This window comes from Mastomys coucha, unplaced genomic scaffold (assembly GCF_008632895.1).
Source record: "Mastomys coucha isolate ucsf_1 unplaced genomic scaffold, UCSF_Mcou_1 pScaffold6, whole genome shotgun sequence".
Classification (NCBI taxonomy): Eukaryota; Metazoa; Chordata; class Mammalia; order Rodentia; family Muridae; genus Mastomys; species Mastomys coucha.
This window is the reverse complement of record NW_022196912.1, coordinates 98,676,119-98,703,884: the sequence shown is the minus strand read 5'-3', so window position 1 is coordinate 98,703,884 and position 27,766 is coordinate 98,676,119. Positions and strand designations below refer to the sequence as shown.

Sequence of the window (27,766 nt, the reverse complement as noted above, 5' to 3'; positions counted from 1 at the left end):
TAAATGGTGGATTAATGTTCACCATGAACTAAATACACGTGTGATTTTCTTGGCACCACAGCCCTGGCATCTGTCTGTATGAATAGTTAATTAGGCCAAGATAGATCAAGCACTCACTCCTACACTGGATATTCTGGTTTGTAGAGAGCAGGACCCCACCCCGCCCTGTCCTAAGCTGAAGATGGTCTAGGAGAGCGTGGTTTACTTAACAGTGAATGGTTTTCTCTCACACAGGTCACACACATCACTCTTTCTCTTAGCCCTTAGCCTTTGTGTTTTCAACTTTTAGAAGGTACAACTTATTTTAAAGTTTCAATGATTTTAAAGTAAGAAAGTATGAAAAAGTGTACAATCAGTTTCTTGTTTTCTTCTTAAAATTTAAGGTCTCCCTGCTCATGATCTGTTGCTGCCTCTTAAGACCCAGCTTCTGAGACTCCTGATCTGAACCCAGGGCCCCTCTAAACAAGGCAGTGCTTTGCTTCTGCACTCAGAAGTTCTTACACTTCAGAACAAAGACATCTTCCTTTCCTTTTTTCAACTTGAGACAGAGTCTTGCTACTCTGTCCTCCAATTCTCTGTCTCAACCTCTGAAGGGGCTGGGACTATAGGGCCTGTGTCCCTGTATCTGTCTCTTCATGTTTCTATCTCTTAGTGTTCCAGGCAGTCACACAGCCACTGTATAAACTCACTGTGCTTATTTGCCTGACCCCTAATAGTGGAAATCTAATTCGCTTCCACTCTTCTGTCTTACAAACAACGCTGCAAGGAAGGCCTCCTTAGTCACTTATCGACACACACTTACCCAACACAGTCGTAGAACAAGTTCTCTGAGGAATAACTGATGAATCAAGGTATATTTGAAACTCTACTACATTTGCCAACTTGCCCTCATTTCTGAGAGATTGTGCCAGTTTAGAGTTTTGCCAGTGTAGGAAACTGTCAATTTCACCACGCCCTTGCCAAGTCATGGGAGCAAATGCCTGGGTTTCTTACCAATCTGGTAGGTGAGATACAAGGTCTCAGTGCAAATTTAATTTTTGCTGAACACTTAGTGCTCTTGCATAGGACCTAGGTTTAGTTCCCAGAACTTTTATGGTAGCTCAGAACTGCCTGTAAACTCCAGTTCCAGGAGATCTAACACTCTCTTCTGCCTTCCTGCATGAATGTGGTAAACATTTACTCTCTCAGTTCACATACATACATAAAAAAAAAAACCCAAAAAACAAACAAACAAACCTATATTCCTGCCTTTTGCCATTCCCCTGTTATATAAATTTGTTTCACTTTCTAAGTACTGATTATTACATTTGCTACAGTGCGTGTAAGTGGGGGTTGGGGAGGGACGGGCAAGGGACACAAACAAGCAGGATCACTACAGCCTGGGACCATTCTGCAAAGAATAAACAGGTAGTGAGGAGAAACGTGGGATGTGATTCCTTTTGGGCAGTATGGCAAAGACACCAGACAACCAAGCCAGGTGGTTAGAAATATTTAAGGGCCTGCTGAACAGTAAAGCTGTGAACTCAGTGCCTTAGGGTCTTCTAAACCCTGCACCTGCCAAGACAACTCTGGCCTGTTCAGATCCTAGGAGGTATCTGTAAGCCCTTGGAGTATCTTATTAGGACTGTTTATAGAGGACATACCAGCAAATCTAGATTGTGATCTATGTGGAGGACAGAGTTAGCTTGGCCCCTAAAGTGGGTAGAAAACTAAGGCCAACCATGTTTGTATGGACCATTAATAGTAAAAACCCTGGCCATTGAGGCTTGAGTTTGTTTCCCTGGTTGAAAATACTGCAAGTGTGTTGTCACATACTGTAGCCAGGGGAATTAAGCACTGTCTGCAAAAAATCCACTGGAATCTCAAGCAAGTGCCCTCTGGCCTGCCTGATGTGCCTTCTTCTATTACCAATGACAATCTGTACTCTTTCACTGCAATCAACTGTAACAGCGAACACTATAGTTTTCCTGAGGTTTAAGATGAGGCCTTCCAGTGAATTACAGAACCGAGAGTAGTCTAGGGACTCCTGCCCCAAATGTCTTGTACTCTTGAAATTACAAAAGAGTGCTAAGAGAAATTAAAGAATAGAAGCAAAAAAACCAGAACTACACCAACAACAAAGTGCATCAAAGGAACAAGCAGCAGAGAACATGTAATCTACAAATGCAAGAAACTCTGAGCAAATTCTATTTGGGAACATATCAAAGCTCATCTCAAACTGCTAGAATAGCCAACACCAAAAACACCCCCACAAAAGACAGGCTGCATGTCGCTCAGTCTCCAGTGCTTGCCTAGTTAGAGATGCAGCTCCAGGAAAATAAAAATGAAATGGCAAGTGGTGATGTGAAGAAACTATGACCCTCGTACTTTGTTATCTGGGACATAAAATGATACAACCACTAAGGAAAGCAACGTGTATTCCTGAGGTGGGGTTAGCCATTGTGGCACAGCCCTGTATTCCCAGCACTCAGGACATTGAGGCAGGAGGACATTAAGTTTGAAGCAAACCAAGACCCTGATCAAAATAATTAAAAATAGCACATGATCTAGTCATCCCACTTTGAGTGTATTCACTAAATTACTAAACTGCAAAGAGGATCTCAAAGAGATGCATGCTCAGCCACATTCACAGAAGCACATTATCCTGCTAGCCAGGGGGCAGAAGTCTAACAACCCAAATGTCCATTGACAAATGGATACCAAAGGAAGCATTATAAATCTGCAATAGAGTATTACTCAGCCTTAAAGAACTCCTAGACAAACACGGTGGAGCACACCTGCAGTCCTGGCTATACTGGAGAGAAAACAGGAGAGAGTAGGAAGGAAAACCACGCGACAAGAAATCCTGTCACTCACACTATGATATGGATGACTCTTGAGAACACTGCACTGAGCGAAGTAAGCAAACCAGGAGAAGGCAAGAATCTATAGTGTCACACTAAGAAACAGAAAAGATAACTGTCACTGTGCAGATGGGCAAGACAGTTCAATGTTTTAGAGTACAATGTGAATGTGGTTAATATTAAGCTATGAATTAAAAAATGGTTAAGATGAGTCAGGCAGTAGTGGCATGTGCCTTTAATCCTGGCAACTGGGAGACAGAGGATCTTTATGAGTTTAAGGCCAGCCTGGTCTATCGAATGAGTTCCAGGGCAGCCAAGGCTACAGAGAAACCCTGTCTTGAAAAACAAAAACAAACAAAATCCAACAACAACAAAAACAAAAACAAAATGGATGAGACAGTAACTTTAAACTTTGTGTTATTTACCACAATCAAGAATTTTGGTTAAAAGACATAAATAAATATAGAATTATACTATTCATGGAATGGAAGACTAGCATTATGAAAATATCAGTTCCACAAATCCTCTACACAACAAAGGAATGGAATCAATGCAATCACAAACTGCCAGTTGTGATTTAAAAGAAAGGTTTGCAAATTGATTGGAAAAGCCACTAAGGACTTAAATATACAGAGTAAGTAGACTAGCTGACCTTGAACTCAGAGATCTGCTTCCTGTCTCCTGCTGTAGGGACTAAAGAAGTGTACCACCAGGCCTAACTATTCTATAAAGAACCAAAACCAAAATAACAACCACCTTGATAAACAGTGATACCAAGACGTAATATACAATTACAGTAATAATAGGAATGTGTTCTGGTACAAGAACTAACTGACCAGTGGGACAGAACCTAGCCCAGATCTGTGAACCAGTGTGTGCCAGGGCATAAAGACACTTCACTGCAAACAATGATCTTCAACCACAATGCTGATCAAGGACGTCCATGTGCGGAGAAACGAACTTGACCCATACTGTGTTACATACACCAAGTCAATTACAGATCGAAATGAAAGCTGTCTTTGAGCCTGGGCTGTCTAGGCTTGTCTCAAGTGATGCTCCTACCTCAGCTTCCCAAATAAGAAGTTGAGATTACAAGTGCGTCATGATGCCCAATAACAGATAAATTATAAAGCATAAAACTACAAAGAAAAAAGATTCAGAAATAAACTTAAAAACAGGATAAGATTTCATAGATAACATCACACACACAAAAAAACCACATTTCCAAAAGAAAAAAATGACAAAAAGGACCTAATTGATATTTAAAACTGATTTGCAAGGTATATATGTATAAAACTTACATATCCAGAATATAAAGAGTTCTCACAACTTGAAAATGGACAGCCAACTGCACCAGACACTTCCCCAGAGGTTCCATCAGTGTGATAAACAAAAACATTCAGCACCAGTGCTCATTAGAGATATGCAAATTAAAACCTACGTACATTCTAAATGGCCTGAAAGCTTGGGACTGACCCTTGAGGGCTGACAAGGGTGGTGTGGGCTGCGACTCACACAGTAATCAAGAATGTAGTTATCCAACCAGTTTGGAAAACTGGTAGTATCTCAAGAAGCTAAATACAACCTGCAATACTGGGTTATGTTCTACTCTTAGGCATTTACCCAAAATAAATGAGTACATGTCCATTTAAAGTTTTGTAACTGAATAGCCACAGCACCTTATTTGTAATATGTCAAACTGGAAACCCCCCCAAATATTGAAACAAGGAACTGGCCAAAGAACTATGGCATAAGTATATAATGGGCTACAACTCAGAAATAAAAAGAGACTACTGTCATAACACCCATCAATTTCAAAATAATTATGCTAATTAAAGAAGCCAGACAAAAAAGTCTGTAAGATTCTATTTATTTTTGGTTGGGAGCCTCGCCTTTAATGGCTAAGCCATCTCTCCAGCCCAGCATGGTTCTATTTATATAAACTTCTGGAAGAGTAACAGCAGAGGGAGGTAACAAAAAGATCTGGGGTCGTTACTAGGGCAGGGAAAGGCATGAGGGCAGCACAAAGGGCACATGGGCAACGTGGAGGTAAGGAGGTCTGTTCTTATCTTCACTATGACGGATTTTTACAAATGAAAAAAATGAAATAAAATAAAGGAATTTTAAAATATGCTTTGAGTTCTAGTATAGCCAGGGCTACATAAAGAGACCCTAACTCAGAAAACAAAAAAGAAAAATGTGTTTAAAAACTGTTAAATACTTACAAGGTTTCCAAAATTAGAAATCTCGTTAACTACTAAAATGGTTTAGACATAGCGTTAAGAGAAATTAAAACCAGAAGCTTTTCATAGGCATAGTGGCCATGCCTATATCTGAACTCATGGGAGACTGAGTTAAGAGGATGATGGTAAGATAAAGGCTAACATGGGCTACATGGCAGGCTCCAGGACAGCCATGGTTACCAGAAAGCCCGCGAAAAAATTTAAAAAGAGCAAGCAGTAAGCTTTTCATTATGGAGAAAGTTCCAAGTGTCAGTGACATACACTGCAGCCCTAAGTGCAATGCACTCAGTCTCAGTAATTACCAAGAGACACACATTCCTGCTCCTTGTGACTTCTAAGGAGTCTTAACATTGTGGCTGGAGAGACAGCTCAGAGGTTAAGAACACTCACCAGGGTTCAGATCCCAGCACCTACATCAGATTTTCTTCCATCTAGGTGATGTGATGCTCTCTCCTGCCACATAGACAAACAAGCTGGCCTCAAACTCACAGAACTCTACCTGCTGCTTCAACCAAGTGTTAGGACTAAAGTCACGCATCACTTCCTTTCCTGACTAAAAAATCCTTTAAAAAATAGAAACGTTGGAGCTGGAGAGATGGCTCAGCCATTTAAAGCACTGACTGCTCTTCTAGAGGTCCTGAGTTCAGTTCCCAGCAATCACATGGTGGCTCACAACCATCTATGATGAGATCTGGTGCCCTCTTCTGGTGTGTCTGAAGAGAGCAACAGTGTACTCATATACATAAAATAAATAAATAAATCTTTAAACAAAACAAAACAGAAACATAGATAAATTTTAAAAAAGAAAATTGTATCATTATAAGCTTTTCTTTTAACCAGCCTTTTTGTATCCTTAAGAGAAGGAACAGGTCCAGTAAGAATCTGCAGTGTCCTAAGACCCTGCATGTCCTATGACCCTGTGCTCATGGCCAAGATTCCACACTTAGACATGTGGAGCCCTAGGCCTGTCCTGGGTGGGTTAGAAGAGTAGTTTAACTCAATGATTGAATGGGAAACGGGAAAGCATTTACTAGTTCTAGGCAATGTTTCCAACAATAGGAAAGAAAGAAAGAAAGAAAAAAAAACAAAGAAAGGAAAAAAGAAAGAAAGAAAGGCACATATAGATACATGTATACTGGACGAAGCACATAAGGCTGCAGGGCTGATTTATTGTGCTTCTTAGTTTTTAGATCTTCTCAAGATAATTGATCACATGGTTTCTTTAAGCATTTTTAAGTATTAAATTCCATACATTCAGAGTAAGTTTAGGGCAATAGTTCATGTTCTAGATCTCCAAGGCTTAAGGAGTTACAGAATTGTTTACATGTCTTTCCATTAAAACTAGTACCTGGCTGGGCGGTGGTGGCGCATGCCTTTAATCCCAGCACTCAGGAGGCAGAGGCAGGTGGATTTCTGAGTTCGAGGCCAGCCTGGTCTACAGAGTGAGTTCCAGGACAGCCAGGGACAAAGAGAAACCCTGTCTTGAAAAACCAAAAAAAAAAAAGACTAGTACCTGACTAAACATTTATTGTCTGTTATTAGCTCCATAAGATCATTGTAAGTTTAAAGCAGTAATTTTTAAGTTAGTTAGTCGTAAGTTAGCATGGTTTTGTCAAGAGACAAAGCATCTGCCTTGTGTCTTATTATCTTTGAAGTCTTGCTTGAATGTCCTTCCACTTCCTTTCTTTGTCTCATGTCTGAGAAACGCTGGGCAGAGATTTCCATGTGGTCTCTAACTCTGAGACCACTCAAGGCCTCACCACTAGCAACAGATCACCTCAGTGTGCTGAAAAACTGGGAACTACCAAACAATTTTATATATATACATATACATATATATATATATATATATATATATATATATATATATATATATATACACACATACACACACACACACACACACACAAGCTAGGGAGACTGCTTAAATTAAGAGAGTACTGAGATTATTTAGTAAAATATCTAAAGTTTACTGATGGAAAGTGAGGAACTCTAAATATTCAGAGTACAAAGGAAGTCTTAAGGCTCAGTCTACATACACACACACACACACACACACACACATCCCTCAGAGACCACAAGAGATCCTCTGGAGCTGGAGTTAACAGGCAGTTGTGAGCCACCTCATATAGATGTATCTTGGGTCCTCTGGAAGAGCAGGAATTGCTCTGACCCCCTGAGCCATCTCTCCAGGCCCCTAATCCTCACTGGTAACTTGCCTTTAATGACAGCTTGTACTAACAAGTACACACTACCCAAGGCAGCCTTGCACATCTGACACTGACCTTGTCAAGGTTTCCCTCCATCCTGGTCGTACCTCAGAAAACTCTACCAATTCCCTAGACAGCTTCCTAGACAGGCCTAGTGTGGAGCCTGCCTCCAGTCAGTTGTGCTTAGCTAACATGGTTACAACAGACAGATTTAGTATGTGTGGTCTGTGTATATACCATGTATGTCACCCCTCTCCTGAACTCAGAACAGTTTACCTGACAGCATATAATCACCATCACTAAATACTTACTCAACACTGTCAGAAACTGGCCAGCACCAGAATAAAATGTAGTCACTTCTTCCAAAGAAGAGTAGGACCAAGCCAGATAATGTAGAGCATGAGGTCCTTACACATCAGGAAGACGGACAAAGTTTCAACTGGGGTGATATGAGGATAAGTCCCCAGCAGAACAGAGTAAAACAAAAGCAGTTTGGGGTCCCCTAGCACCAAGGCTGTGACAATTCCCTGCAGCTTAATGTTCAACGAGAAAAGACATTTGCCAAAGTGAGCAAACCTGCCCCAGCCGCAGCAGCCTGAGCTGCCACTGTACCTGGCTCCGCACGTTGCTGCTGGAGTGGCTGTCCTCAGACATCTGTGCATTCTGGAAGTAGGACAAAGGTGCAGGTATCTCTGTCATTGGAGCAACTGGACAGAAATACCTTTTCAAAGAAAACAAAGCCTCTTGGGATTCTGGAAAGGGAAAAACAAAACAAAACTTTATGCTTTAAGATGACTCGTTTGTTTTTAAACACTCTCAGGAATCTCAATCTGGAAGAACAAACCTTTCTCTCATGTGTTCTCCTCCAGGCCAGGCTGTCTAAGGACCATGAAGGGCTGCTGTCTTGTGCTGGTTCCTGGATTAAGTATAAAATAGGATTTTATCAAGCCACTCAGAATTAGTCAAATCCACTTTTACCTCTTGGGGTTCAGACCTGGGACAAACAGCCGAGGAGCATATTTTACATACCAAGACAGGAACTGACCTCCAGGTTCTCCTAGCATCCCCTGGTCTCTACATTGGCTTCCAGTCCCCAAGAAGCTCTCTCCTATATAATCCAAACGTTTTGGTCTCTTCTTGCCCCCTCTCCATTTTCTCTCTCCCTGTGTGCACATGCTTTTCTCTCCCTCCTCCCCTTGGGACCAGTGAGCCCACCTGAGAGCTGCTTCCCAATAAACCTGCCTTAATATACTTTAACCTAGCTTGAATTGGCTCATTTCACCAGTGGAGAAATAACTTATCATCTGGTGTCCCCCAGCCACGTGGGAATAGGGGACCACTCCTTTCCCCCGTCTTTCTCTGCATCTGATGCGATAGACTTTGGACTCCGTTAGTAACCACCTCCCAGCAGCCTTGAAACACCAAGTGCCAGAAGCCAGCTGGAGAGCCTTGGATTCAAAGACATTTGACCTGAGGCTAATCCTCCTAACCCCAACCGTACAACCCCAGTCTTATGTGCAGGTCAACGTACATTTGATCCTTTGGTCCCTGACAAAGCCTAGAAGAATGGATGCCACTGGATTTAAAACTGAACAATTTATCTAAATTGGTCGGAACTCAGTATGTCAAATTTTTGGGAACCACACTCTCGTCCACCCCTTCACCACAACAGCTTCAGCAGCTGACCACCTCCCCACACACAGCTCCAGGTACCTTCTAGCCCCGCCCCCAACCCGCAGCCCCAGGTCCCTGCACTGCCTGGTGGCAACAGTGATGGTGAGGGAGCAGACTGCTACTTTTAAATCACAGGTTGCCAGAAAGAATAGGAAGTGTTGCCATCTTTACAATGGGATAAAGAGGATGCAACCATGGCTTCACCAGAATCATGATTAAGGGTAGCAACATGGCTGGCAGACACCCCTGTTATGGGTTCAACAAAACAAAACAAAACAAAACAAAACAAAATAAAAACAACCAAACCAGAGCTGGAGAGATGGCTCAGCTGTTAAGAGCATTGAGTGCTCTTCAGAAGGTTCTGAGTTCAAATCCCAGCAACCACATGGTGGGCTCACAACCATGTGTAATGGGATCTGACGCCCTCTTCTGGTGCATCTGAAGTCAGTTACAGTGTACTAAGATATAATAATAAATAAAACTTTGAGCTGGAGCGAGTGGGGCCGACCAGAGCAAGCAGAGGCCCTGAATTCAATTCCCAGCAACCACATGATGGCTCACAACCATCTGTACAGCTACAGTGTACTCACATACATAAAATAAATAAATAAATCCTTTTAAAAAAACTTGCTGGGCAGTGGTGGCACACGTCTTTAATCCCCAGCACTTGGGAGGCAGAGGCAGGCGGATTTCATAGTTCGAGGCCAGCCTGGTCTACAGAGTGAGTTCCAGGACAGCAAGGGTTACACAGAGAAACCCTGTCTTGAATAAACCAAAAAAAAAAAAAAAACCCCCAAAAAAACTTTGTTAAAACTTGGTTTTTGTATTCTGAAACTTATGCTCTATGTCTCTACCCTTTAAAAGGTACTTTATTTTAATATTACTGGTACAATTTAAAGCAGATAACCTCAAACTTTATTTTCCCACCTGTTTATGTTTTCAAGGCTAAGCCTAAGATGGATAACTAGAAACAAGCAAAGTTTGTCTATTCAAATATACTTTTGATAGATAGATGGTCCTTAGGCACTTCAGAGACCTGCTGAATATGGCATTTAAGATGCTTAAATATACCACGACAGACAGAGATTTTCAAAACAGCAGTGCCCAGCTCCAAGGTCTCCAAGAAGATATGGGCACAATAACGAAGGACTCCACCTGGACTGTGGATACACTAACCATAATTGTCCCAGTACCTTGACCCCTGTCAGGACACTGCCGGAACTGTGGACAAAAGACACCAGAGCTAATTGTCCCATGTTGCCTAAGACAAGGTTAGGTTGGTCTCTCCCATGTTTCTTCTCCACAGAAGGCCAGAGGGACAAAGACGGCCTCTGTTCTCAAAGCCATCGACAACCACAAGAACCTAGTGGAATCTAGTCTAGGCAATGGGTAAGTCTGTCATTTTAATTGATACTTAGGCCATTTATATTATATTTCCTGCTTACTCAGGTGAAATTTATCCTTCTCAGGTCTCTGAGGGATTTATCTAAAGGAACTCACTTTACAGTGACTTCTCCCAGTCATCACCCACCCTATCTATCTGTTCCAGCATCCTGCCAAGTCCAGGTGCTTCCTGAACCCTGCATTCAGGACAGCTCTGAAAAGCAGCAGCTACCCACAGGCGCTGCAACTAGGCCGCCATGTTGCTAGCCCCAAATGGTCAACAACCTGGACAGCAAGTAAAACAGCCTGCGCTTCCCAAACTTGACTAACACCCTAGCCTTCTGCCACCCACCATAACGATGCCCCAGTGTCAGCAGGAAACAGTCATAAATGTTTCCCTTATTCATTTATTATAAACATAAGGCTGGGATACTGGGTTTCCTTCCCGGATCAAAGTGCATATTTTACACACCAAAGCAGACCTGGCCTCCAGGTTCTCCCAGCATCCCTCCTCCATCTCTACCTGGCACACCCTACCCTCTACCCTGAACTTTCTAGCCAGGGAGCTGGACTTTCCCTTCCTCTGAAATTCTCTCCCCAGCCTCCTTCCCCTCTCGGCATTTTCTCTCTCCCTGCCTTCGCACATGCTCTTTCCCTTGCCCCTCCCCTTGGTGACTTCCCTGCCTTGTTCTTTGCCCCACGGTGACTTGTTCCTTGGGAACAATGAATCTGCCCAAGAATGGATTCCCAATAAACCTTTCTTTACATACATTAATTCTGCTTGAATTGGCTCATTTCACTGGCAGAGTACAATCAAATATTTGCAAGCTGGAAGACATGGGCTGACTTGCCATCCATGACCTTTGGCTGACAGACTTATTTTGTTAAGGGTATGGCAATGAGTCCTCAAGCACTGAGACTACAGAAACTTCAAACCACAGACTCGAATGATTTTAAGAAATGTTCTCTAATTTCTTTTTCTTTTTCTTTTTTTTTTTTCTTTCAAGACTGGGTTTCTCTGTGTAGCCCTGTCTGTCCTGAAACTCACTTTGTGACCAGGCTGAGAGATGCGCCAGCCTCTGCATCCCAAGAGCTGGGATTAAAGGTGTGTGGTGCCGCTGCCGCCGCCACCCAATCGCCTCCACCACCAGGCTCATAGTGGTTTCTAATGAGAAGTACTCAGTTTCCTGGAGAACTCTTAAGAACTACTCCAAACTAATTACCCAAGGGTGGGACAAAGATGAGCACGGGCCTTCATCTTTTTGTTTTGTTTTGTTTTTAAAGATTTATTGACTATATGTAAGTACACTGCAGCTGTCTTCAGACACCCCAGAAGAGGGCATCAGATCTCATTATGGATGGTTGTGAGCCACCATGTGGTTGCTAGAATTTGAACTCAGGACCTTCAGAAGAACAGTCAGTGCTCTTAACCACTGAGCCATCTCACCAGCCCTCATATTCATCTTTCTCCTTCCTTCCATGTAAAATTTAAACAGAAAGTGAGAACACCTAAGTAATGTATTATGCTCACTTTACCCATCCATTTTACAATAAAATCAATGGCTGGGTGTGCTGGCACAAGCCTTTAATCCAAGCACTCACAGCAGCCTAGCCTCACAATGAGACCCTGCCTTAAAAAACAAAGAAGTTAACAATCTTACACTATCTGGTATCAAAGGATCCAAACCCACATACAGGACTCTGTGCAAAACAATGTCCCTGACTCTAGGAGCTTACAGCAATACTGAGTAGGTTATATTACACTAAAAACTACTGCTTACAAGTAAACAAGATCTTTAACATCAATGCTCCCACTATAAAAATATCTGAGCTGGACAGTGGTGGCACACGCCTTTAATCCCAGCACTTGGGAGGCAGAGGCAGGCGGATTTCTGAGTTCGAAGCCAGCCTGGTCTACAGAATGAGTTCCAGGACAGCCAGGACTATACAGAGAAACTCTATCTCGAAAAACAAAATGAACAAAACAAACAAACAAAAAGAACAAAAAAAGAAAACCTGAGATTCTCCACAGACAGTTCTAGCATTTATTTTAAAAGGTAAGCTACAATGGATGGGACTGTGTTAGCTAAGTCATTTCTTTCATGCCTGCTTAGCCATTATAAGGAAACACACTGGAGCTTTCTGGGACAGATCGTGTAAGAATCACTAGTAACCCAGCCATCACTTTAGCATGCCCCCAGTGCTATTTTCAAACTTCTTTTCATAATCATTACTCTGTTTGATTATTTTAAAAAATGTTCCCATGGGAGCTGGGATTAAGATGGTGTAGCACCATTGCAATGCCTTCTTAATGTCTTAATCCCAGCACTCAGTAGCAGAGGCAGGCAGATCTCTTGAGTTTTAGGACCAGTCTGGTCTATAGAGAGTTCATTCCAGGACAGCCAGAAATACACAGAGAAACCCTGCCTAAAAACAACAAAACAACCAAACCACACATCCACCCCAAAAAACTTCCTGTACTGGCTGTTTTTTTTGTGTCAACTTAAAAAGCTAGAGTCATCAGAGAGGAAGGAGCCTCAGTTGAGAAAATTCCCCCATGAGATCCAGCTGTAAGACATTTTCTCAATTTATTATCAACAGGGGAGGGCCTAGCCCAAGGCAGGTGGTGCCATCCCTAGCCTGGTAATCCTGGGTTCAATAAGAAAGCAGGCTGAGCAAGGCATGGGGAGCAAGCCAGTAAGCAGCACCCCTCCATGGTCTCTGTATCAGCTCTTGCCTCCAGGTTCCAGCCCTGCTTGAGTTACTGTCCTGACTTCCTCCAATGATAGACTATGATCTGGAAGTATAAGTCAAATAAATCCTTTCTCCCCAACTTGCTTTTTGGTCATTATGTTTTTGTTTGCAGCAGCAGAAACCCTAAGACAGTTCCCTGGGGGGCTTCAGTTAGCTCAGTGGTTAAAGGGTATTTGCTGCTCTTGCAGAGGACCCACGTTTGCTACCCAGTACCCACATGGTGGCTCATAACTATTCATAACTCCTTTTGGAGCATCTGGTGTCTTCTTCTGACCTCCATAGGCACACAGATGTGTACATATATGCACATAGGCAAAATACTTATACACATAAAATAAATCTACAAAACAAAAAAATCTTCCTTGCTTGCTCCCCTCCCCCGAAAAATTCTCCAGAAGACTCTGCATTCAAATATCATAAACTTCAAGGTGAGGGCAAATTTGCCTGTGCAGGGTTAAGGGGCAAATGAGAAACACTGAGGATGCTCAACCCAGGGCTCCTCTGGTCACCCAGAGAAATCACGGGCCTCCTATGAAAAACCTCCCTGGTAGAATGTGTTCAGAAGGAGCCCAGAAACAGAGGCAGGCCATGGCCAGGTCATGGAACAAACACAGACTCCTGGTCCAAAGAAAGGAGTAGACCAGAGTTGTTTCGGCTCCAGTAGCAGCTGAAAACATCGATGGGAAAGGTCAACGGCCCCACTCTTCAGGCAGTATGGCAGAAGGCACTTGCAAATTTGATAACAAAAGCTGAGAGCTATGAACACCAGAAGCCAGTAGCTGAGAAGAGACCTGGATTACAGAGGGAGGAGGAAAGGGGATGTACATCTTGGTGCTTTCCTTTCTGGACAGCTACTGAAGACCAACACACTGCAGCACCTTCCTGCCATCTAACTACGCAGCCTGTGCTGCTGCCCTTATATACTCAGTGAAGCTAACTCCTACTGACCAGAGTGCCTTACCTGACATGGCCAGACTATAAATCTACCCAAGACAATGAGCAGGCTACCTCTTACTTATTCAAAGTGGACCGCATACAAACAGCTCAGAAGATAAGGCCAGGCGATGTGTCTCTAGACTGCTGTAAACAGACCCTACTCCCTTTTAAGGACACCACTTGTTTGCCCACAATGTATTGTATTTTCTTTACTAGAACTTTCCTATCAGTTCTGATCTCACAAATGCTTCTTTCCTCTCTGCTTTGGGCTTGTTCCAAGCACGACAATTTGAGCAGTCAGACAAAGGAAAAAGAAGTCATTGTTTGGATGAGCAACTACAATTTCTGCAAAGATGAGGAAGTGGGACTCAGCCCTGTGGCAGAGTGCTTGCCCAGCATGTGCAGACCCTAGGGTCCTCCCTTAGTACTGGAGAAAACCAAAGTAGATATACAAGAGGAGGAAAGGCCACAGCCTATGAATAATCTCACAGCTTAGGTGTGCTCCACAGAAAAGCCTACGCAGGGTCTGGAGAGATGGTTCAGTGGTTAAAGTGCTTGCTATGCAACGGGAGGACTGGCTTTACGATTCCTCAGAATGTACCTACATACTGGGTGGGTCTGGTGGCTTGTCTCTAATTCCAGAACACAGAGGCAGAAACTAGGAATTCCCCTAAGCAAGCTAGCTAGCCAGACAAGCTATATCAGTGAGCTCTCTGAGTTTGACTAAGACCACATAGCTCAGTGAAGGAAGAGGAGAGTGATCCAGAAAGACTCCACAAGTCAGTCTCCGGCACACACCCATGTACACACCCATGCATAGGAGGAAACAAGTTAAGAAAATCTATCCAGCTAGAAAACATTCTCTCTACATCAGAACTTCTAAAACATCTCAGGAGCAATGTTTAAAGTTTCAGAATAGGTTCCTAAAAGAAGTTTCCATTCATTGAAGCTCCCACAGCATTGGGGGTGTGGCTTGGTTCAGAGTTCTTGTTGAGCACACACCAAGCTCTGGGTTCAATTCCCGTATATATAAACCAGGTATGGGTTTGAGCACTTGTAATTCCAACACCTAGAAGAACGTAGGCAGGAGAATCAGAAGTTCAAAATCATCCTTGCCTACAGAGTGAATTTGAAGCCAGCATGAGCTACAAGAGACCCTAATTAAAATTTTAAAAAGTTTAAAGGAAAAAATAGCAAACACAAAAAAGGTACTTTCTCCCATCTCACTGTAAGCTGAACTCATTTTCTAGCTCCTGAGACAAATGTAAACAAAACTGGTACACTACAAAAACATCTTCAGTGAGATATAATCATGGCTTTACCACCACAAAGGGCTTGTGGCGTAATGTCTCTAAGCCACTTACCTAGCTTCTATCACTTTAAAAACTACTAAAGTTATTTTTTGCTATGTGGGGAGGATGAGGAATCAGACTAGACACAGACAAGTAGTCTAAGCAAAAGTTTATTAGCAGTGTATATACTCCATAGAGAGAGCTGAGTGGCCTACAAGAAAAGGCAGGAGCAGGGCTGGAGAGATGGCTCAGTGGGTAAGAGCACCAACTGCTCTTTCAAAGGTCCCGAGTTCAAATCCCAGCAACCACATGGTGGCTCACATCCATCTGTAATGAGATCTGACACCTTCTTCTGGTGCATCTGAAGACAGCTACAGTGTACTTACATATAATAAATAAATCTTTGGGCTGGAGCGAGCGGGGCAAACTAGAGCGAGCAGGGTTGACCGGAGCAAAGCAGAGGTCCTATAAGTCAATTCCCAACAACCAGATGAAGGCTCACAACTATCTGTACAGCTACATAAAATAATTTAAAGAGAGAGAGAGAGAGAGTCAGAGAGAGAGAGAGAGAGGGGGGGCAGGAAAAGCAGAACAGTGGGTTCTGTTCTGAGTTACAGATTTAAAGACTTTATGATGAAAGTTTAGGAGGCGGGAGGCATACTCATGGTAACATGGCTCTTTATCCCACAAAGTAGTGTTCTGACTCTAAGAGGACAAGAGTTATCAAGATCCGGCTTTTCTTTTTTTTAATTACCTCATATCTACTCCCTTTGTGAGACTGCTGAAAGCCCCAAGATTTCAAGGCTGCCTGTTAAAACAAACTAAAGTTTTATCATGAAAGTTGGGGCCAGGGTATCACAACTGACTGGCAGGCTGCACAAACAGGCTCCTCCACACCCTACCGCGCCCTACACACTTTTTCCTACTCATTTTTGTGACAGAGAGCCCAGATTCTGATTAGAGTGTGAATTTTGATTTACTTATTTAATATTTTGGTTGGTGGGAAGTGAATATGCTAGGAAAGTGTTCTGGCACTGACTCATGCCTCAGCTCTCTCCTGGGTTCTTTGTTTGTTTGGGACAGGGTCTCAGTACATAACCCTGGCTGGGAAGCAATTTGCTATGAAGATCATGCTGGCCTCAAACTCAAGAGATCCTCCTCCTTCTGCCTCCCAAGTGCTGCAATTAAAGGCGTGCCCTGGTATTTCTATATTTATGTAGACAGGTCTTGCTCAAGATGCTTGTACTTGAGGTCCTCCTGCTTCCAAGTCCTGAGTGCTACCATCAAAGCCTGTTCTACTTGGGTTGCTAAAAATCACAGTAAATGTAAGCAAACCCTAAACTGTATGTAGACCTTAACTTAGGAATACCCAAGACAGACTCATGATATATAAGGCATAAAGAGCGAATCATTCCCCCAGACCAATAAGACATTTTCTGAAAGTAATAGAACTAAAAAGAGCAAGGGCAATGATGCATCTTGAGGGTGTTTTTTTCCCTCTTTCCATCCCACTCCACCTCTGCGAACCATCTGTGGTAGATAAAATTATTATTCAGTAAATATTCTCTCCTTCCCCCAGTATCCCCAAAGGAAGAATGGTTAGCCTTCATATCTTCTAATTCAGGATCCTTGGATTGGATCAACTGTAGACTGAAAACTTGGCACGTAGTTTTTGTTGTTCATCAACAAAATGTAAGGATTATTTACGCAGCATTTATGTTAATAGGTATTATAATTGAGAGATGATTTAAAGTACACAGGAGGAAAAATAAAGTGTACAGAAGGATTTATAAATAATAAATAATAAATAATAAATTTATTTTTGTTCATATCTTTTCTTCAGTGTTAGAGATCAAACAAGGTCTCTGAACATGACTACATTCTGACCCCTAATACTACTGATAAATACAAGGACTGGAGCATCCTCAGATTTTGGAAACTAGTAGTCCTGGAACCAATCCCCTGAGATTGCTCTTTGGCCTCTTTATGGGTGACATTTGTTACCTATTCTAAGTCTTTATCTGAGATCCTATACTGTGCCTTTGTCAATGCAATCTTAGCTGATCGACACTGGCAGATATGTGACCCATGCTTGTGCAGCTGGCCTGGCCACCTTATCCCTCTGGCATTGCCTTGAGAAGATAGTAGCATAGTTTGGCAGTCCTTGCCCTCTCAACCTGGGCCCCATAATAAGATGCTCAAATCCAAACGGTCCCAGCTGATCCCCACACTCCACCCTGAAGCAGACCTGAGTGAACTTAAGTGCTCTGAGCTGTCAGGTTTGGAGCAGGTTCTGCTATGGAGACTTACTTATTTTAAAACGATGGTAAAACTGGCTGGCTCACAAGACACAATGAACAGGCGCTAAAATCAGCTCAGAATTTATTTCAAACCTTCAGGATTAAATGTATCTAGAATATGGATTTTCTTTTGGATTTTGTAAAGGCAGTATAATGAGAATATATATGCTCAATAGTACATCCAAGAGCCTTAGCATCACAACAGTAAAATCCATCTAGGTCTACGGTGAAACAGACCAACAGTCTCAAAGCATATCAAGACAGCAGCATCTAGGGAGTTAGCTCAGTGGGTAAAAGCGCTTGCTGCCAAAAGGAGCAGAGCTCAAATTCCCAGCATCACATCAGAGCCAGGCATAGTTACTCCGCCTAAAATCCCACCACTGGGAGGTAGAGACAAGAGGATCCCAGGAGACTAATGGACAGCCCAACTAGCTGAAATAGCTTCAGGCTCAATAAAGAGACTGTGCCTTAAAAAATAAAGTTTGTGCTCATGAGCATGTGCAGCACATGTCTGACAACCTGCATTCACTCCCCAGCACCCACCTAATGTAGACAAGAAGGATTCTATCAAGTGATCATTTGTATTATGACATCTGTGTATCATGGCTCCCATACACACAATTAAGGTTTTAAAAATTAAAGCTGGGTGTGGTGGCAGATCTCTGTGAGCTTGAGGCCAGCCTGGTCTACATAGTGAGTTCCAGGAAAGCCAGGGCTACATAGAAATCTCACAAAACCAGGCAAAACAAAAAAATTAAAAGGGGAGGGGGTATACCGAGATGGCTCAGACAGTAAAGGTACTTGCCCCACATTCCTGGAGACCAATGTTCAGTCTCTAGTACTAATATAAAAGTGGAAAGAGAGAGCTAACTTCAAACTAGTGAATATTACCATGGAAGTCCCCCAACTCTGCACACAAAATAACATTTTTTTTTTAAGTAAGGTGATACACAATGAAGAAAAACACCCACTGTCCTCCACCGGCCCCTGAAGTTGCAAGCATAGAGACAAAGACTTTAGCTTTACATATAAAGTAGAGATGTACACACAGACGTCACACCCACAGAATACGACTCAACACAGATTTTATCCGTACTGTCCATCTAGTCATATAAATAGATGACAGGCTCTACTAGGCTCAGATCAGATAGGATGAATTTCTTCTAATCTCATGTCATTCACTATCTGTTATCAAGGCTGGTCTTGATTTTCTCGCTCAGCCTTCCTAGTAGCTGGGACTCCAAATGCATGCCCTACACCTGGAAACTATAAAGACCCCCCCAAAAAAGTTCTTTTGATTTTAATAATTCTATAATGAAGTTATTTTTATTGTGAGTCAATGTCTCAACCTTCTGTAGAAATGGAGAGAATACAAGTATTTTTTAATTAAAAATGAATATTTACATCTAATTAACTTGAATAAATTCTTTCTGCTTTCACTCAGCTTAAACAAGGAACTGGAAAAGGCATCTGAAAACCAACTAGGAATTCTTGGAGCAACAAATAGGAACCAGGTTATTTAGACAAAGAAACACTGACAGGTGCTGGGGATACTGTAGAATCAGGTGTTTCCTGTTCACGTAGGAGCCTACCATCCAGGGAAGACAAGTTAATTTGACACTGGTTGCCTGTTAAAATGAAACTGTTAGCTACACTGGATTAACAAATCATTAAAACTAATTTCAACTGCCTTTTCTTACCTTTAAAAAAGTGCTGTGGGAACATTTAAAACTAATATTTGTGGCTCAGTTCATCTTTCAAGGGTACAATGGTACACAGATCCTTCTAAAACAACAGCAGGCCTTTCACTCCTAATCGCTGCCAGTGCTCCCTAAAGCTTCGCTGTCTTCCTCAGCTTCTATGACATTGCACTATTGTGGTTCTGCATTCATCCCCTCAGCGGCCTCGTTGTCCTCCTCCTACCTGGCTCTTGCTGAGTTCCCTAAGTGTCCACCCAGTTCGCTGCTCCAACATCAAACAGTAAATCTCCTTAAGTGACCCATGTTTACAGTTTACAGTTCTGACCTCGGGCCATCTTCACCCGCTGTCACTTCAAAAGTGGTATTTCCAAATCACTTCCTAACTTCCTTATTTCTCTCTCATTCTCCAAACCCGAACCCAGCCTTCGTCAATCTTTGGCGTTAGTTGAACAGATCGCCTGTCCTTGCTCACGCTTCAGATAAATAGACGACAATAGAACGTTTCTGTTACTGGGACTCTCGTTTCTCCTAGTTATGTAAAAAGTTGCCTCAATTGTCTTATGCACTCTGTCCTCCACGACCGGGCGGATGTGCCTGAAGCAAACCTCGGTTCACGGCAGTGCCACCTTTGAAACAGCAAACACTAAAGGGCGCCTACAAGCGTCAGACACACATGCATCGAGACAGTTCTGAAGAAAGAACAAGCGCCATACGACTCTTCGCCTGTCAACAGAGACACTGAGAAGTTAGCCCCGAGTGCCACTCACTTCTGGACTATGGCACACTCGGGGCACGAGACGCAGAGTTTCACCAGTTGCTCAAGCCGACCCAGCCTAGGGCGCTTCCTCTATCTCTAGCTCCACGCCGATCCCGGAGGCCAACCCCGACGCCAGCCACCTGCTCCCGGCCGCCCGGGGAAGCCAGCACTTCCGGGGTACCCAAGCTCGGAGAGGGCTGCTCTTAGCCTGGCCGGGGCCGGTACCCGAGAAACCGGCCTCACCGCGTTTCCCACGCGGGGTTCCTCGATCTTCGCCCGCCCGGACCCCGCCCCTCATCCCTAGAGACGCCCGCTGCGCGGCCCCCCAGACACACAGGCCCGGACCCGCGGCGGGCGACGGTGAACACAGGCGGCGGAGACACCCTCCGCCCCGCACACCCGGGGCACGCACCTTCCCTCTCCGCGCCCGGGCGGCCGGCTCGCAGCCTAGGTTTCCGCCGCAGCTGCCGCTGTTTTGTTCCCGACGAATACTCGCGGCCCGCTGAGCAGGTCGTCCTAGGCCCCGCCCTAGAGGTCTCACCGGTGTCGCAATTTCCGGCCTCGGCGACGTTGGCCCCTAGACACGGGAGGGGACAGAGCTTCCGGCGGCGCGCGCAGGCCGCGAGGGTTGGGGGCTGCAGCTGGCCTTATGCATTTGGATAGATAGGTCTAAGGACCTGCGGGACCTGAGGCCTCTCTAGGGCTTGAGACGACTCTAGCGTTCTCCTAGTCTACACGCGACATTTTCCCTTGTTTTAGGTTGAGACTGCGTTTCGTGCGCTCCCTGCCGGTATCAAGCATACCTTGTAGGAAAGGATGGCCTCGAACTTACTTGGTTTCCTCGCTTTGTAGTGACATTTTAAATCCAACACTTCCCATTTCCCCATAGTACTTATTTGAACAGCTCCTCAAAATGGATATAATTTACTGTTTGTACCCTCAATAAACCAAAAGCGATTGGTGGGTAAACTGAACCTGAGAAACTACCCTAATAGTCTAGGTACCTAGTCTGAAAGTCTTACTAGATGGCAAGCTTCTGGAAAACAAAGAATGTTTCCTATCTTTATTTTACGTCCCTCAAACTTTACTTAATTGTAGAGACACAAGAGAAGGAGGGGAGAGAAAGAGAGAGATTATTCATAAGCTCAAATAACGGCCAAAGTGTGCTTAATGAGCACACAAGGAACTGGGTTCTACTCCCACCAGAGACAAACACATTGGGATAAAATTGTATCTGTAATCATAATACTCAGGAAGAGATGGGGCAGGACAATGAGTTGGAATCGGACTGGTATTCCTAGCAAATTACAGGTCAAACTGGGATACAATGGGTCAAATTACCTTTTTTCTATTCCCCATAAGACCTCGTTCTAATAGTAGAGCATCCATCTCCATTTTCTCCCCAACATTCTCAACACTGCGTCAATACACTCAGACTCCACTATTTTCATGCAGAAATTCTTCCTAAGTTAGTCTTTTCCAACAGCAGAATGGCAGCTGGGAGATGTAGCACATACCCTAATTTCATGCCCTTGGGTTGTTTGCCCTCAATCATTTACTTATATGGGAAGAACGCAGAAAACAGTGTAGACCACATGGAGCAAGCTCAGTACACTTGCTGAACAAACACAGACTAAAAGCCATTTGCAAACTTCATTAATTGCCATCTATTGGGTAGCATGTCAAATGCTGTAGACTATACACAGAACCAACTTCAACATTTTTGTGCAAAGATGTTCATGGAGTACTGGTATGTAAAAATAAGAAAGCTCAATGTCCTGCAACAAATCATAGTTCACCTAGGTTATAAAACTCATGAATAAAAGCTATGTGCAAGAGAATTGTCTACTGGACAAAAATGACAGTTGTATTTACACTCAGTGTTCGAATAGATTCTTGCAAAAAAGTAAACAACCCTTCAAAAAAAAGGGAAGAGGGGTTCAGGAACTGAATAGACAACAGGTACTTTTTTTTCCTTTTTTTTGAGACAAGGTTTCTCTGTATAGCCCTCGCTGTCCTGGAACTCTGTAGACCAGGCTGGCCTTGAATTCAGAAATCTGCCTGCCTCTGCCTCCCAAGTGCTGGGATTAAAGGCATGGACCCACCACCGCCTGGCCGGTACTTCTGTTTTCTATATTCCTCTTTAGGCATATAAACACACATTACATAAAAGACATAGGAAGACTTATACCAGGGAAAGGCAAAGGTGATTAAACATTAACCACCAGTGACTATCAAATAGACAGCCAATGTTTAGGGTGCCAAGAGAAGCTAATGTATCCCATTAAGACACCCGTGGAAATAGAAGTGGCATACACACTTCTAACCATTTGAATGAGACCTGAGACATTTGAAAGGCACATTATTAAATAATTTTCTATTTCCCTTTTTCTTTTAAAGATGTATTTTATTTATGTGGATGAGTACACTGTAACTGTACAGATGGCCATGAGCCATCATGTGTGTGGCTGCTGTGAATTGAACTCAGGACCTCTGCTGACCCTCTCCCTCTGACGTAATTCACCGTAGCTGTCTTCAGACACACCAGAAGAGGGCGTCTGATCTCATTACGGGTGGTTGTTGAGCCACCATGTGGTTGCTGGGATCCGAACTCAAGACCTTCAGAAGAGCAATCAGTGTTCTTACCCGCTGAGCCACCTCACCAGCCCATAATTTTCTATTTTTCAATGTAATGTAGCACTGTGGGTCTAGAAACACTAAAACCTAACAGAGTGACCAAACAGTACCAAAGAATACTGAGAATCTCTCTCTGCAGTGTGGCATTTATTTTCCCCATTATTCAAAACTTGGCAACAGGAAGCAGATGAGAAAACCCAGTAGTGACTAATAAGGAGTGAGCCAGGAAACATCCTGGACCTGAAAGGGCTGCTTAGGAGAGGGGCCTGCAAGACCAGACCAGGAATGAAGTCACTAAAAACCAGGGCCTACTCAATGAGGCCAGGTCTTACTAACAACGACTCCACGGTGACATTTGCATATGAACATAATTCGCTTTTATTCACAGAAACACCCATGATTTCCTACAGAAATATGTCTTTCAATGAAAAATTTGCCTTTAGAATATTGCCGAGAAACATACTCATCCAATGTATGTTTTCTCATTAATTCTAACATCATTTTCTGTAAATGGGTTCAACTACCGACAATGTAAAGCTGCCAGAAAAAAATAAAAGCTATTGAACTATACATTTTTCCTTTTGTTATCCAAAAAGGAATCTGAGGGGCTGGAGAGATGGCCTGGCACTTTAGAGCTCTGACTGCTCTTCCAGAGATCCTGAGTTCAATTCTCAGAAAGCACATGGTATTCCCATCTGTAATAGGATCTGCCGATAGGATCTTCTGGTGTGTATTCATATACATAATATAAATCTTACCCAAAAAAATGGGGGGTGGGGAGATGTGAGTATTGTCTGACTTGTTTCTTGGTATTTTGGAACTGGAGGCAAATGACTAGCCTGAGTTCTACAATTGGGCTCCAAGGGCCGACCAGGAGAGATGGAAAGAAGCAGGGAGGAAAATGGAGACAAAAGGACTTCAACAAAATAATCTCCATGAAAACTACAGACTTAAAATGGAAAGGGTTGTAGCTGTGGTGGTGCATGCCTCTAATCCCAGCACCACAGGCAGAGACAGAAGGATCTCTGTGAGTTCAAGGTCACACTGCTAGAGTAGGATGTTCCAAGACTGCCAGAGCAAAACTCTCCCTTACAAAGAAAGAGAAAAAAAGAGGGTTTGGCTACTATACCATTCAACTCTCTTATAAAGGTTATCAATTCCAACTATTAAGTAATGTAGCATATAATTTAAAAAACACTGCTTGAGAAATTTTTTTTCATTCTTGTTTTTAATCATTTATTCTGTGGGTATTTCTAACTATTTTTAAATTGGCCATTTGAAGATTCACATAGGGCAGGGCAAGGAAGTACACCTGTCTCTCAAAAATAAAAGCAAATAAAAAAGGGGAAGTTAAATCTCTGAATTAAAGAAGGCATGCTCTCAAATGCAAACAGATAAAGCTGAACTAAAACCACAAAAACCTGTAACCATTCTAACATAAAAACCTTTATTCTGCAGTCAGAACCTGCATACCAAATCAGAACCTGCATAGCAAGTTGGATAAAACAAACATCATAAACATTGGATGCCTACTTATATGTATTTGGGATTTTTTATTCATGTTAGTTGAAAAAAATACAGGTATCTATTTTGGCTCAAGCCTGTGTTAATCTACCAGTGCTGATATTAATACCAGATTATTTAAAAATTTACTGTGAAAAAATTGCTTGCTATTACATAATTTATAGTACATAGAACTACACTGAACACTATGATAGTTCAAATAAACTCTTAAACACCAATCTCAGGGGATAGCTGGGATAAAACACAGAGTATCTGCAGTGTTCTAGTGCGCTATTTTGTGGGTTACTTTGAGGCTCACTTGAAACTATGCATAGCTAACTCTTTTTCTCAAGCACCACCATTCTTGAACACTTGTAACCCAACCCTTTGGATTACAAGTGATATAGAAAGTTCTGGGACCACCTGAACTAGATTGAAAAGCTGTCTCAAAAAAACACCACAAAAATGCTGTTCTCTTTAAAACCTGGTAGTTATAAAACTTCAGGTATTACCCACCCTACTAAATCACTTAGGCATTTTAATTTTAATAAGACACAGCAGCTGACAAATGTGCCCATTAAAAGTAAGAAAAAAACTGCCAAAAACACTTTAACTATTCTTTTTCCTAACATGCTTAAAATTTATTCTGGGGTCAAATGAGGAAAAAGCATTTTCGTTGTTAAGATCTTCATGTGTTTTTTATCACTCAATAAGCAGTATCAACCAATATAAAACAGGAAAGAATGCATAGATCTAAGATAAAAACTGACAAGTATATACAAGTAAGCTTTCAATGACAAAATCTAGTTGAAAGTATACAGGACTATTGATTTTACCATCTTTTCTGCAACACAAATGACACAATCTGCTTAAATGGTGTGTGAACTGCGAGGGAGGTGCTTTACAGAACGAGGCATATACTCCCAAAAGATAACATCATTTCTAGTTTTTACTGGTATCTGAGACTAGTAAAGTAAATCTGCTTGAATAAAACTGCATGGTAATATTAGCTAATGAAAAAAATCTAGTATGGGCCAGGAGTTAGTGGCACATGATTTGAATCCCAGCACTTGGAAGCTAAGGTAAGTAGCATTCTATAAATTCAAGGTCAGCCTGGTCTACAGAGGGAGTTCCAGGAAACCCTGTTTCAAAAATCCAAATCCATGGGGCTGGTGAGATAGCTCAGTGGGGAAGAGCAACGACTGCTCTTTGGAAGGTCATGAGTTCAAATCTCAGCAACCAAATGGTGGCTCACAACCACCCATAATGAGATCTGACGCCCTCTTCTGGTGCGTCTGAAGACAGCTACAGTGTACTTACATATAATAAATAAATAAATCTTTAAAAAAAATTATAAAAAAAAAAATCCAAATCCAAATTAAAATCCAAAATCTCTTTACAAACCAAAACTAAACAAATGAACAAAAATCCCTTGCACAAGGTCAAAGCTTAAAAGACAGAAAAACAAATTGTATAAACAAAGTTGTGGTGTCCAGGTGGTTAAATAAATCTAAAAAAAAAAAAGATTAAGTTTATAATTAAGGGTCATTTTTCTGGAATGTTTCCTTGAGAAATCACAATTTAAAATAAAATTATAACATAAAATGAAATAACATTACGTAGAGATCTCTATACAGTAGCCTCATCTAAACTAAGCTAGTCGCTTTGATCTTCTGATCCCATAAAATTTCAGCTAAAAACTTGAGCTCATCTTTTCTGGTTGTTTTCTAGTATATGCACTACACAATTATAACATAATGCCATTTATTTACAAGACTCAAAGAAAGCATCTCCAAGATCAAATATATACATTTTTAATAACTGAAATATTTACATAATGAAGCCATGTCAAGGTTCAACATTAAGAACAGTGTTTTGTATGTCCTCTCAAATGTTTAAAAAAAAATACAAAACAAAAACCCTAGTAACTCAAGCTCACGAAGTTACATTATTCCAACAACCCAGTCTTTATCTTTTTAATAAGCAAACATGGCAGCAGTGACACCTAATTTGACAGAGCTATTTAGAACTTGGTACTTTTCAAATAAATTTTGCCCCTAGTGATCATCTGAATTACTAATAAAGCCCAAGGATTTATTGTCACCAATATAGTTAAAGCTTGATGACCAGTAATAAAATTTTGTGAGCAGAAAACTGTCTTGAATGTGTCTTGAATGATGTATCTTTGGAAGAAAGATGTAAACATTTAATTACCATGGTGAATTACTTTTGTGTTTTGTCAAATCTCTTTTGTAAACTTACCTTATTTACTTATTTATTGGTGCTGGGAACAGAACCCAGGCCCTCTTTCATGCAAAGCATGAGCTCTCGCGCTGAGGTAATCCCTGGTCATTTGTTTTAAAAAGGTGAGCTCCTTCCCCCCCACTTATACTTTTGGAATTGTTTAATTAAAATGAATACACCAAAATTAAATGAATACAAGTAAGTTGAAAATGTATTGAGTAAAATGCTCCAGAATTTTAGACTTTGCTTCAATTCTGAGCCATCAAATTAAGGGAGGGATAAGATTATGATGTATCATCCTATTCACAGAAGAACACAAAGCTGGCTCATTGCAGAATACCAGTCTCTGGGAAATACACCGTAATTATCCTAGTTATTTGGGTTGGCACAATTATCACTTTTCCTTTATGAGAATATTAAAGAATTATGAAATGTTTAAGGGAGCCCACCAAAAAAATTTTAAAAAAGACTTTTATACATACATTCACATAAACACATTAATACAGAGATACATTAGGAAGGAACTGTCTGCTAGGTTTTGCACTCTAATTTCAAACTCCATGCCTTTAGAAGGGCTTGCCATTTCTGACCAGGAAGTGGGGATGAGGTTGTAATGGGTATGTATGACTAGTATTCACCTTATTCATGTTGGCGCCTATACAATACAGTTTTAATATTAAGTAGAATTCTGCAAAAGAATTGGGGAGCCATTTTAATATTTACAAGGACCAAATCGGCAGAACAAGATTCCATCAGATAGGCTGTGTACAGTAGCTGCAGCTTATAAAACACACCAGTAGTCTGTGCCTGCTGAGTATAAAGAGAACCAAGGACACAGATGGCTTTACAACCAAGTGAGTACACAGAGCATCAACAAATTAGAGGACAAAAGAATTCACATTTTCTACATTAAAAAAATTACAGATCTCACAAATGTCTTTGAAGACACAGAAAATTCAAAGTCCTTGGAAGGGTGTGAAAGAAGAAATCTGAAATGTAATAACTCTGAATGTAAAAAGTTTTACTTCACAAGACCAATTTTCTTGGCTTCTGTTTCATATATCAATAATCTCCACATTTTGACTATAAAAACTTCTGCTTCTTCATCTAGTACCTAGAAGATAAAAGACAGAAACACATGTAAAGATAATTATTGGTATATTAAAACAAAAAAACCCAGTAACATACAAAAAAACTGCCACCCACCAAACACAATCAACATAATGACTTAAAAGAACAACTGTCCAGTATGAAAATGTTAAACACAACATTTAAGGTACAAACAAAGAT

General features: G+C 41.9%; 2 protein-coding genes across 9 annotated transcripts in view; both read right to left on the bottom strand.

Moving 5' to 3' along the window:
- Psen1 (presenilin 1) overlaps positions 1-20,655 on the bottom strand; it is a 47,045-nt gene extending 26,390 nt beyond the window's left edge. Inside the window, exons 1-3 of one of the 3 annotated variants that reach the window (XM_031355366.1) lie at positions 20,505-20,655; positions 8,141-8,212; positions 7,909-8,048 (exon numbers count right to left, since the gene is read on the bottom strand). In XM_031355366.1, coding sequence (XP_031211226.1) covers positions 7,909-7,995 — 87 coding nt within the window. In that variant the 5' untranslated portion in view covers positions 7,996-8,048; positions 8,141-8,212; positions 20,505-20,655. Of the gene's footprint in view, positions 1-7,908; positions 8,049-8,140; positions 8,213-20,102; positions 20,337-20,504 lie in introns of those variants that run through there. The other 2 variants (XM_031355368.1, XM_031355369.1) reach the window with 2 other exon arrangements.
- A 5,375-nt stretch (positions 20,656-26,030) lies between these two features.
- Positions 26,031-27,766, bottom strand: part of Rbm25 (RNA binding motif protein 25) — a 48,636-nt gene continuing 46,900 nt past the window's right edge. For all 6 annotated transcript variants that reach the window (XM_031357115.1, XM_031357116.1, XM_031357114.1 and 3 more), the window contains one exon: positions 26,031-27,590. In XM_031357115.1, coding sequence (XP_031212975.1) covers positions 27,498-27,590 — 93 coding nt within the window. In that variant the 3' untranslated portion in view covers positions 26,031-27,497. The remainder of the gene's footprint in view (positions 27,591-27,766) is intronic.